Here is a 12,985-nt window from a genome sequence, read left to right on the forward strand (position 1 = left end):
ACCTTGGAATGTGTGATTTGCTGAAGACTTAGAGTATGTCCACACTGAAAAAAAATGTGTCTCAGCAAGTCTCAGAGCCTGGGTCACCTGCAGCAAGTCTCAGAGCCTGGGTCACCTGACTCTGGCCCACTGAAATTGCACTACGGGGCTTAAAACAACAGTGGGTTGCAGCCCACACTCAAACTCAACAAGGCAGAAGGGCCTCAGAGCCCTTTCTCCAGCTTGAGTGGGAACATCTACCCTGCTATTTGTAGCCCCTGGGAGCCTGAGTCAGCTGACCCAGACTCTGAGCTGCTGCTGTGCAGGGGTTTTTTGCAGTGCAGATGTACCCTTAAGAAATAAGCGCTGAAGATTGTGAGACTTTGCAAACCAACTTTGAAAAGTGGGCAACAAAGTTTTGGGCCAGCGAGCATCAGTAAGTGAGCATCAGTAAGACTACGGCTTTGATATCTTGAGGGAGGAGTACTCATCATAAAGGATATTACGGGCAGAGAGCTTAGAAGACTGAAATAATGTAAATACCTAGGATCAATAGTTGCTGATAATGGTGCCTTTCTGAGTGATGCCTGGCATCATACCAAATTGCTTGGTGCAAGTGGCTTGAGCTGACCCCAGTTGTCTGCGATAAAAAGATGTTAATAAAGTTAAAAGGTACAGTATATAGAACTGTAATTTAACCCATCCTAAAGTATGGAATAGAGAGTCATCTCGCCACAAGAAAAGAAATCAGTATGCTCTCCACTACATAAATGAAGATGCTGAGATGATCAAATGGTTCAACACTCTGACAGGAAATGAAAAAAGGATGTGAGGTACCTAATGCAGAATGCCTCAACTGAACACAAGTTGAGGGAGGCTAGACTACAATAGTACAGACATGTTCAGTGGAAATATGAGAGGTATATTGGTAGTATGGCTCTTGCAATGATCATGGATGGAAAATGACCAAAGGAGAGGCCAAAGGCTTGGTACATGGACCAGATATCAGCGGACATTAGAGAGACCAATTTACATGACATGAGCATGAGTCTTGGAAGAAGGCTACAAAACTCACCGACCTCGAATAGGGAAGTGGCAAAAAAGAAGAGGAAGAAACAACTTAAATGATATTTTATATTTTGCCTCATTGTGTGTTAAATTCATTAAAAATAGGACAGACAGAGGAAAAACATTATTTTTCCCACTTCTTTGTCTTTATGTCATCTGGTTAGACAGATAATAAATACCTGTTTCTGCTTGAAGTGTTTAGTAATCCTTTGATCACTATAAAAATACAAATACATGATATCATAATAACCAACAACAAAAATTTTAAATGCTAAATAAGGTAAGTTATGCTTGATGGGGAGGAAAACAGAGAATATACAATACACATGTTGGAAATTATGTGTGAACTACAGGCTTTTACAGCTTATATTTTATATACCTTAAAAACTTGACATTTCTGATTTATAGACTTTTTTTAAAGGTATTTCAACTTCCATTCTGCTGAAAAATACTTGCAAAATACTTAATTTTTTTAGATCCTATCTAAAGAATGAGAGTTTCAATTAAATTGCTCTGAAGGTTTAAACTGTTACCAGAAACCACTGATAAAAATAAAGCTTTCTGTTGTACAGTTGGGGATAGTCCATATATAACCAACAAAACAGACATCCAGATTTATGGTGATGATAATCATATAAACTAGAACTTACCTATGAAGTAGGATAGCAGTATGGCCAGTAGCACTGAGACTCCTACAGCACAGAGTGCAGTACATTTCCAGCTACAGTACTTTGAAGACTTCTTGAATTTAAAAGCACTTCTTGATAGTGTATTTCTAGGTAGTGGCCGAGTAGGGGGGGAATAAACTGACCCAGATGCCATTGTGTAACCTGGTGTTGCAGTACTGAACAGTGGTGTTGTCCCTGTTCCTGTTTTGAATAAAAAATGCCTGTGGAAGAAAGACAGTATATTAAAACACAATAATAAACAAACAAATGGAACAGGCAGAGACATTTTTGGTTCTCTTTAAAGCTGTTTGCCTTTTTTTCTTAATATCTTACTTTTTTTTCAACCTACATAAATTCTTGAAACCAATACATTGCACAACACTTACACAGAAAAAACAGCATATTTTTAAAGTACAAGTGAAAATATTTGTGATATACACTCTGACAACAGAGGGACCAAAACCTTACTAACTACAATAATGTAGGCAGCGTAGTTAGCATAGTTCTTACCAAATTCTCTGACAAGTGTGGACAGGCATTCTTTCATCTGAATCCTATGTTATAAAACTATGTCACATACTACAGTGATCAGGATTAAAAAGTCAATGTTTTCTAGATACCACACCTCTATCACAATTGTTTCTTAGTCTAAATACAGGGTGTGACAGATATTGAAACTCCATGCAGTATCTTTGGATACTCCTGTGTTAAAATTATGTATGGTTTCATGTATGACTGTGTTCTGCTCCATCAGTGAGAATTACCAGAGTTCCTCCAGGAACTAAAAACAGTGGGGATGATTACCTTGGGGACTGTCAGTAACTCCAGAAAAGCACCACCTGGGGTCGTGAAATATATTAGTCCAGAGAGTAGGAGACAAAGAAAGGGCTTTTGGTATAAAAGGATGAGCTTGAACAGACTCAGGGCCTTCTTTCTGACCCAGGAAATGAACAGTATCTTCTGTCCAATGGGGCTCCCAAATCCTTTCAAAAGGATGGGAACGCTTTGGCCTAAGAGAGTTCCATAAAACTGATGAATGACTCCTGGTATATTTATTATGTTTTCTCTATAATGCTTTTACCTTAAGAACAAATGTGCTTGTGTAGAAAGAGCTGTGTAATAACTTGGAATTGCTGGCAATATACTGTTCGTAGCCCTTGGAGAAAATGCAATGCACAGGCGCTGGTCTTTACAACAGTGTAAGACAGGGAGCTGTGCCCTTCCAAAAACCCTAGTCAGACAGGAGTGGGACAAGAGTCTTTGCCCAGAGACCCATAACAGCTGGAAACCTAAGACCTGACTGGGCACCCGAGGAGCAGACTAGGGACAAGGGGCATAATGGTTCAATTACCTTGAAACTGTGATACAGGGAAAACAGCATATAACTGCATGGCAAGTTTTGGCAAATGTAGGCAGTTTCGTTTTTGATGAAGCCCCAAGAATCATGTCATAATCCTCAGTTTATGTTTGTGGATATCACCCTACTAAGGTGTGATCATGGAAACAGCAGCTGGTTTCATTTTGAGGATCGGGTAGGTACAAAACTGTTTTGCAAGCCTGCCCAAAAAGGTTGTAGGCAGAATTAGAGGAAAAAAATAAAGCAATGTTTAGGACTCTCTCAATGAGTCAATCAGCATGCTAACGCTGACTACATTTTTTAACTAAAATTTCTGGGGAGAATACCACTCTACATGAACTCTGAGGCAACATGTTCAAATGAGGCTTCAAGGCACTTGTAAAACCTCACCAACTGAGTTAAGAAGGAGCACGGTGTAGAATTTTGTTATTGCCAGAAACACCAACAGCAAGACAGAAGTATACAGGAGTGTGCATACCAGAGGAGGAAACAAAGGGTGGCCAAACCATACACTTATTTATAATAATAATGTTATAATATAATTATAATTTAGTAAGATACATTGGAGTTATATCAGGAATGAATCTGCTCTTTTACTCCCTGGGAGAAATAATGACACCTGATAACCAGGAAAATTTGTGCTTTGAGAAGGATTTGTGCAGTGGGAAACCAGTAGGCCATTAGAACCTTGGCATCAGCTGCCCTTCTTTGAAATATTCCCCCCGAGAATATACGGCATAAGAAACTTCATTTGTAAACAGTATTAAGGCTATTGCTAATGACGGCAGATCTGGGAACACCAAAGGCGGCCACTTCATAGCATTTAACTTCAGAAAGGGGAACTACACAAAAATGAGTAAGCTAGTTAAACAGAAATGAAAAGGTACAGTCCCAAAAGTGAAATGCCTGCAAACTACATGGAAACTTTTTAAAAACACCAGAATAAAGCCTCAAATTAACTGTATATTCCAAATTAAAAAAACATAGTAAGAGGACCAAAAAAGTGTCACCATGATTAAACAACAAGGCAAAAGAAGTGGTTAGAAGCAAAAGGGCATCCTTTAAAAATTGGAAGTTAAATCCTACTGAGGAAAATAGAAAGAAGCATAAATTCTGGCAAGTCAAGTGTAAAAGTATAATTAGGCAGGGCAAAAGAGAATTTGAAGAGCAACTAGCCAAAGACTCAAAAACTAACAGCAAATTTTTTTTTTAGTACATCAGAAGCAGGAAGCCTCCTAAACATTCAGTGGACCATTGGTTGATCGAGGTGCTAAAGGAGCACTCAAAGAAGATAAACCCATTCCAGAGAAACTAAATGAATTCTTTGCATCATTCTTCACACCTGAGCCATTCTTTTTAGGTGACAAGTCTAAGGAACTGTCTCGATTGAGGTGTCATTACAGAAAGTTTTGGAACACATGGATAAATTAAACAGTAAGAAGTCACCAGGACTAGATGCTATTTACCCAAGAATTCTGAAGGAATTCAAATATGAAATTGCAGAACTATTAACTGTGGTATTTATCCCATAATTTAAATCAGCTTCTGTACCAGATGACTGGAGGATAGCTATTTTTAAAAAAGGCTCCAGGGTCGACCTTGGCAGTGACGGGTTGGTAAGCCTAACTTCAGTATCAAGCAAACTTGCTGAAATTACAGTAAAGAACAGAATGATCAGACACATAGATGAACACAGTTTGTTGGAGAAGAATCAACATGGTTTTTGTAAAAGGACATCATGCCACATCAATCTATTAACATTCTTTGAAGTGGTCAACGAATGTGGACAATGGTGACCCAGTGGATACTGTATACACAGACTTTCCGAAAATCTTTGACAAGGTTCCTGACCAAAGGATCTTGAGCAAACTAAGCAGTAACTGGTTAAAAGATAGGAAACAAATGGTAGGAATATATGGTAGAGTTTTCAGAATGGAGAGAGGTAAATAGTGGTGTCCTCCAGGGGTATGTACTGGGACCATTGCTGTTCAACATATTCATAAATGATCTGGAAAAAAGGGTAAACAGTGAGGTGGCAAAATTTGCAGATGATACAAAATTACTTAGGATAGTTAAGTCCAAAGCAGACTGTAAAGAGTTACAAAGGGATCTCACAAAACTGAGTTACTGGCAACAAAATGGCAGATGAAATTCAGTGTTGACAAATGCAAAGTAATGCACATTGGAAACATAATCCCAGTAATACATACAAAATGACCACTCAGGAAAGAGATCTTGAAGTAACTGTGGATAGTTCTCTGAAAACATCTGCTCAATATGCAATGGCATTGAAAAAGCTAACAGAATTATTAGGGAAGGGATAGATAATAAGACAGAAAATCATAATGCCTCTAGCTATACCCCCATCTTAAATATTGTGTGCAGATCTGGTCACCCAATCTTAATAAAGATATATTAGAATTGGGAAAGGTATGGAGAAGAGCAACAAAAATGATTAGGGATATGGAACAACTTCCATAAGAGGAGAGATTAAAAAGACTTGGACTTTTCAGCTTGGAAAAGAGATGGCTAAGGGGAGATATGATTGAGGTCTATAAAATCATGACTGGTGTGGAGAAAGTAAATAAATAAGTGTGATTTACTCCTTCACATAAGAACTAGAGGTCACCCAATAAAATTAATAGGCAGTAGGTTTAAAACAAACTAAAGGAAATATTTCTGCACACAACGCACAATCAACCTGTGGAACTCATTGACAGGTGATGTTGTGAAGGCCAAAACTATAACAGGGTTCAAAAAAGAACTAGATAAGTTCATGGAGGATAGGTCCATCAATGGCTATTCATCAGGATGGTCAGGGATGCAACACCATGATGTGAGCGTCCTTAGCGTCTGTTTGCCAGAACCTGGGAGTGGACGACAGGAGATGGATCACTTGACAATTGCTCTGTGCTGTTCATTCCCTCTGGGGCCCCTGGCATTGGTCATTGTCAGAAGACAGGATACTGGGCTAGATGGACCATTGGTCTGACCCAGTATGGCCGTTTTTTGTGCTGAATGACAAACATGGAGAAAGATTTTTTTTATGTTAATATAGGCCGCTTTCGGTGGCCAAAGCACATGTAATAGCATTATACTAATAAAGCTGTTTTTAAAACAAACTTCCATGCAAAACATGCAGTTGGTTTGGCTGGACTGATCTGCCATTTTAAGCATTCTTCTGGTGCTGTTTCTAGGCTCCAAAGACTGCAGATGGAAATGGGTCTTAACAAGCTTTCAAATTGGACTCCATATATTCTATCCTACAAAAGCTTGGTAGAGAAAAATCCGGCTCTGATCACTTTCTTCTCAGAAAAAGTGAAAGCTGAGGTGCTGGTACAGCAGAGCCTAGCAGAGACTCTGATCCAAATACTTAAGCCCTTTGAAGAGTTAATCTCAGTGATAAATTTGGGAGACGCCTGGGTATCTGTGAGGGTGCCAGCTGTCAAGGCTCTGTTAGTCTACCTCAGGCATCAAGGAAATAAAAGAAAATTCTGTCTTTTGTATTTGATACTTCAGCACTGTGGAGTTTGAGGTAGCACACAGTGTGGCTTCTCACTTTAAGCTCTTTCCCCTTCTGCTCCAAATCACATCAATACAATACCAGAGTGGCCACACACACAGGCTGGCTGAAGAATGTCAGGCAAAAAATACCAAAAGAGGTGAAATAAAGAAGAAACAAACAACTCTTGGTGAAGGAAATTTGTTTAGAACTCTCTAGTTCTAATGAGTGGAGTTACTAGGCAAATGTCATTGCAGCCTCTCCAGGGGTATTAACTCAAAACGTTAAATATTGAAAGTATAACACTTTCAGATTTCCATGTCTTGTACACCTGTTTCATTCCTCTGACCCATTGCTAACTAGCGTTTCCTATGAGATGTTCAGAAGGATGCTATGTCTGACAACAAATCCAGGCGGTTTCCAGATAGTGTGGAAAGTCTTGTGCTCTCAGAATATCATTTGCTCACAACTGATTTTACCCACATGCCTACGCTTTTATAGCATGTTCATCAGAAAGGTATCTGAGCAATTAATTTCTAAAGACTAAACTGCGTATGTGGTACTTCACCAGGCATTGACTTAAATGGCAAATTATAGTCTGTCTCACCTCACAGAAAGCTTATATTATCTATAATTGCAGATCTTCATTTAAAAATTGATTATCTTACAGGCATTTACTTGATTTGCATGCAAGTGACAATTTTAATATTTTATTAAAAACTTGTAGACTGCAGAATTTTAATAAAAAACATTGGCATGTCTCAAAGTAATGCCATCCAGTGTTTAATTAAATGAATCAATTCACTTTTTAAAGTAAAAACTCCATTTTTATCATGATGTAAAATATATTTTTATTCAAAAGTTTAGCTGACATTTGATCATTTTAGGGGCTCAAGTTTTTAGTATCCAGCAATTCCAAAATACAGATTTGTCACGGCTCTACTGTATTTTAAATAGTTTATTATTTTATGAAAACAAACTCTTGGGGGCAAAGACTGAGTTGGCAGCTGAGAAGTAGGTGGGTGTTCCTGATTATTTTATCAGTCGCAGCCAGTTTTTAAAGTTTCTTCGCTGAATGACTGAAAGAAAAAATAAATATGTCATCGAAATCTTCAGAGATACTGAATCTGGAGATATGAACATATGAAAAGTAAAATAAACAAAAATTGAACCTATCGCATCTCTCAGCACCACGTGATTGGCTGCACCTGCTGACATTTCTAGACAGTTTTTTGTCCAAACAATACTGGAGTGGTTTCACTCCCCAAAATATCCCAAGATATTCTCTGTGCTGCCATTTACTCTGTGGAAAACAAAACTGAGGGAACTTCAGCTAAATTTACTAATTTGGAAGCCAGGATGGAAAAAAAAAATGTGATAAAAGTGCAGGAGTTGGACAGCAAGATCAAATTAACTGAAAATTACATCTTCTGAACTACGGGAACAGATTACAAAACCATTCAAGGACGTTATGGTGCAGACCATCAACAGGAATACTTAACAAGCCAAGTAAGATCCAGAAAAATAAGTGGTAGGCGTTCATCAAAGGGAAAATAATTCAGAACTGCTTTCTTTTTACGAAAATCTTGTACCAAAAACTCAACCTAGATACTGAAGAAAATCCTATCCACTACATAAAACCCTACTGCATTATTACTCATGTCTGTATTACAATATTAGGAAGAAACATTTTAATTTGGGCTGTCAATTAATCGCAGTTAACTCATGTGATTAACTCAAAAAAATTAATCACGATTAAAACAATTAATCATGATAAATCACATTGTTAAACAATAGAATATCAATTGAAATTTAATAAATATCAGATTTTTTCTACATTTTCAAATATATTGATTTCTATTGCAACACTGAATACAAAGTGTACTGTGCTCATTTTATATTTTTATTACAAATATTTGCACTGTAAAGATGATAAACAAAAGAAATAGCATTTTTCAGTTCACCTAAAACAAGTACTGTAGTGCAATCTCTTTATCATGAAATTTGAACTTACATGTGTAGAGTTATGTACAAAAAATAACTGCACTCAAAAACAAAACAATGTAAAACTTTAGCATCTACAAGTCCACTAAGTCCTAGTCCTTCTTCAGCCAATCGCTAAGAGAAACAAGTTTGTTTACATTTATGGGAGATACTACTGCCTGCTTTTTATTTACAATGTCATCTGAAAGTGAGAACAGGTGTTCATATGGCACTTTTGTAGCTGGTGTTGCAAGGTATTTACGTGCCAGATATGTTAAACATTTGTATGTCCTCTCATGCTCTGGCCACCATTCCAGAGAATATGCTTCCATACTGATGATTCTCATTAAAAAAATAATGCAATCATTAAATTTGTCACTGAACTCCTTAGGGGAGAATTGTATATCTTCTGTTCTGTTTTACCCACATTTTGCCATATATTTCATGTTACAGCAGTCTTGGATGATGCTCTAGCACATGTTCATTTTAAGAATAAGTGAAGAAACAAATTGGCAGAGCCAGAAGAGTACCCAGAAGTCACCTACTACAAGACAGGCTCAACAAAGAAAGTAACAGAACACCATTAGGCATCACCTTCAGCCCCCAATTAAGACCTCTCCAGCACATCATCAAGGATTTACAACCTATCCTGAAGGAGCATCCCTCACCCTCATAGATCTTGGGAGACAGGCCAGTGTTCGCTTACAGACAGCCCTTCAGCCTGAAGCAAATACTTACCAGCAACCACACACCACATAACAAAAATACTAACCCAGGAACCTATCTTTGCAACAAAGCCCATTGCCAACTCTGTTCACATATCTATTCAAGGGACACTACCATAAGACCTAATCACATCAGCCATACCATCAGGGGTTCATTCACCTGCACATCTACCGACGTGATATATGTCATCATGTGCCAGCAATGCTTCTCTGCCATGTATATTGGCCAAACCAGACAGTCTCTACGCAAAAGAATAAATGGACACAAATCAGATGTCAGGATTTATAACATTCAAAAACCAGTCGGACAACACTTCAACCTCCCTGGACGCTCAATTACAGACCTAAAAGTCACAATTCTTCAAAACAAAACAAAACAAAACAAAACAAAACAAACAACTTCAAAAACAAACTCCAACAAGAAACTGCAGAACTGGAATTAATTTGGAAACTGGACACTATTAAATGAGGCTTGAGTAAAACTGGGAGTGGATGGGTCATTATCAAACTAAAAACTATTTCCCCTATTTCCCCATGCTAATTTTCCCCCTACTGTTACTCCCACCTTCTTGTCAACTGTTTGAAATGGGACTTCCTGATTATCACTACAAAAGTTTTTTTTTACTCTTGATGATAATAGCCCACCTTAATTGATTAATCTCATTAGAATTGGTATGGCAACCCCAATGTTTTCATGTTCTCTGTATATCTCTCTCTCTCTTACTACTGTATTTGCCACTGTATGCATCTGATGAAGTGGGTTTTAGCCCACAAAAGCTTATGCCCAAATAAATTTGTTAGTCTCTAAGGTGCCACAAGTACTCCTCGTTCTTTTCACAGCTGATTTGACAAAACACAAAGAAGGTTATCAATATAAGATTTGGCATCTGACTCAGATGATGAAAATGAACGTGTGTCAGTCCACTCTTCTTTGGATCATTATCGAGCAGGACCCATCATCAGCATGGACGCATGTCCTCTGGAATGGTGGTTGAATCATGAAGGGACATAAGAATCTTTAGTGCATCTGGCAGGTAAATATCTTGTGATACTGGCTACAACAGTGCCATGTGAATGCCTGTTCTCACTTTCAGGCGACATTGTAAACAAGAAGTGGGTAGCATTATCTCCTGCAAATTGTAACCAAACTTGTTTGCCTGAGCGATTGGCTGAACAAGAAGTAGGACTGAGTGGACTTGTAGGCTCTAAAGTTTTACATTGTTTTATTTTTGAATGCAGCTATTTTTTGTACATAATTCTACATTTTAAGTTCAACTTTCATGATAAAAGACTGCACTACAGTACTTGTATTATGTTAATTGAAAAATACTATTTTTTATTTTTACAGTGCAAATAGTTGTAATAAATATACAGTGAGCACTGTACACTTTGTATTGTGTTGTAATTGAAATCAGTATACTTGAAAATGTAAAAGATATCAAAAATATTTAAATAAATGGTATTCTATTATTATTTAACAGCGCAATTAATCACTTGACAGCCCTAAATTTAATGCTATCTGTTTTGAAGGACTGAAGCAGAATTCTGCTTGCTGTATGTACTATGAAAAAAAGAGAATTTAAAAGGCCAAACTGCTATTTTTCCAAGATCTTGGGCCAGCTACATCAGCTAGGACAAGGGACTATTCTAAAAAATAAAATAATAACAAAGAAAGAATTTTGTGAGCAAAGCAACTAAAGCTTCTGCTTCCTATCAGGCAAAACTCAAAGCCACTTTTGATGGGAAATAGTATACATTCTGGGATCAGATAGCAGCAGCAAGATTATTTAATACTATCCAAAACTCGGTAAAGGGTTTCACTGTGTATGATAACCTGCCCTCTGTTAACAGAAATAATTTCTTCTTTCCCTACAAGGGAAAGATGTTCAATGTATTTAACACAATATTATTTCATACAGCGCATACCTGTAACATTGTGGGTCTGTATACTGTGGGTCTGTATACTGTGGCTCTTTATATTATAGCAATAAAAGTTGGTAAAGTAAAATACTATAACATTATCAGCTGCAGAAGCATAGTTTTAGTAATTCATCAGGGATTCCCTTCAAATCAACCAACCAAAACAAATAAAGCAAATCCTGACATTAATTTGTTTTGGATAAGAGTATTTATTTACTAAAATTACTCATGAGCTTTTATGTTATACTTCAAGTTTTACAATATTAATTTTTCTTTTTTTGTTAGATTATACTGATTTTGTTTCACCTTGTCATAAAAAGAAAGACTGAAAAGGGAATGGATACTACTAATAGCTATAATTTCCATATTTAGGTGATCATTATCTAATGCTTACTAAATATCTGAATGCCTACTACTTCTATACAATGGAAATTTGTGTCTTCTTAATGATTCCCTTACTCATTACATTTTTAAATGGCCACCATTTGTTTTATTATTAATATATGGCCACATATTAGCAAGAGATTCTATACTGTATCTGTGTTTATCAGAAATCCAAGACACTCAAAAACTGTATTACTATGTGTATGTGCTTCATCTTTCCCAGTCTCCCTCAGCTATGCTTTGTCCAATCTCAGTGTCTCAACCCCTCCCCACACCGTACTACTTTTCTCAGTCTCTTTGCCAGGACAGTTCTAGTTCTCATTCCTCACCATGACTCCCTGTCTGATCTCCCTCACCTCCTTCCTCTGCCCACAAGGTCCCATTCTCCTTGCCGAAACAGTACATGACTCTCCTTCTGGTTTTTCATTTAATCTTTGTCTCCACCCACCTACCATGTCGCAGGTTCATTGCCCAACCCTTTCCAATCTGCTGGCTACCAGTCTCCTTCCCAAGATAGTCCCAGTCTTCTCTTGCAACTTTCAATCCCAGTTTCCTTCTTTCTCTGCTACCAGCCTTATCTCCTTGTTTTGGTCCAGTTCTTTTCTCTTACACATTCAATTTATGACTTCCTTTTCCATGCTGTCTGAATGCCAGCAGTAGGTGGCATTGGGAACATAGTAGAGACAGGTGCCTAGTTCTAGTGCCCAGATCCGGACTCAGCACAGCATGGAACAGCTGGGAATTGCATGGAAAGTCCTGCTCAGTCCCAGAGTAGACCACGCACAATGCAGGTTGAAACTTCAGAGAATTAAGCTAAAAAGCTCTAGCAAGTCCTTACTGAGCGTGTAAAAACTGAGATTTTTCAGAAGTTTATAAGATGCCCATATTTGTGTGGATTTTGACACGGATGACAAAAGACTACCCTCCTCCCCCCCAAAATGAAATTTCAAGTCCTACTCCAAAGTATGGGACTGCTATGGCATCTCAAAGAAAAGGTTGCCAGAATTTTTTAACAAGGGCAAAACAAAATATTTTCCCCTAGTCTCATTCTTGGAAATGGCTGAATCATTTTGGTTGAAATTACCCCTCCCCCCGCCAAAATCGGCCTGAGGTATACAACCAGCATGTCAGGTTTCAACTCAAACCATTAGACTTTGGCAAAATTACAATCAGCTCAGAACAGGGTCTTATAATAGGAAACTTCAGGCAACCTCAATAACAGGCAGTGCAACCATCCCAATCTATAACAATGCAAAATTCCCAGCTTATTCCTTTCATACACAAAAATAAAGAAACAAAATCAACTTTTGGTAGAACGGGGACATTTTGACCCAAAAGCTGAAGGTTTCAGAAAATTATGAGACACTATATAAATAAGAGGTTAAAATGGAAACTGTTA

At 37.7% G+C, this 12,985-nt stretch overlaps 1 protein-coding gene across 15 annotated transcripts in view; it reads right to left on the reverse strand.

Annotated features, from left to right (window-relative positions):
• TENM3 (teneurin transmembrane protein 3) overlaps positions 1 to 12,985 on the reverse strand; it is a 2,266,571-nt gene that overhangs the window by 166,798 nt on the left and 2,086,788 nt on the right. For all 15 annotated transcript variants that reach the window (XM_030563289.1, XM_030563287.1, XM_030563282.1 and 12 more), the window contains one exon: positions 1,698 to 1,936. In XM_030563289.1, the coding sequence (XP_030419149.1) occupies positions 1,698 to 1,936 (239 nt within the window). The remainder of the gene's footprint in view (positions 1 to 1,697; positions 1,937 to 12,985) is intronic.

This window comes from Gopherus evgoodei, chromosome 5 (genome assembly GCF_007399415.2).
Source record: "Gopherus evgoodei ecotype Sinaloan lineage chromosome 5, rGopEvg1_v1.p, whole genome shotgun sequence".
NCBI lineage: Eukaryota > Metazoa > Chordata > Testudines > Testudinidae > Gopherus > Gopherus evgoodei.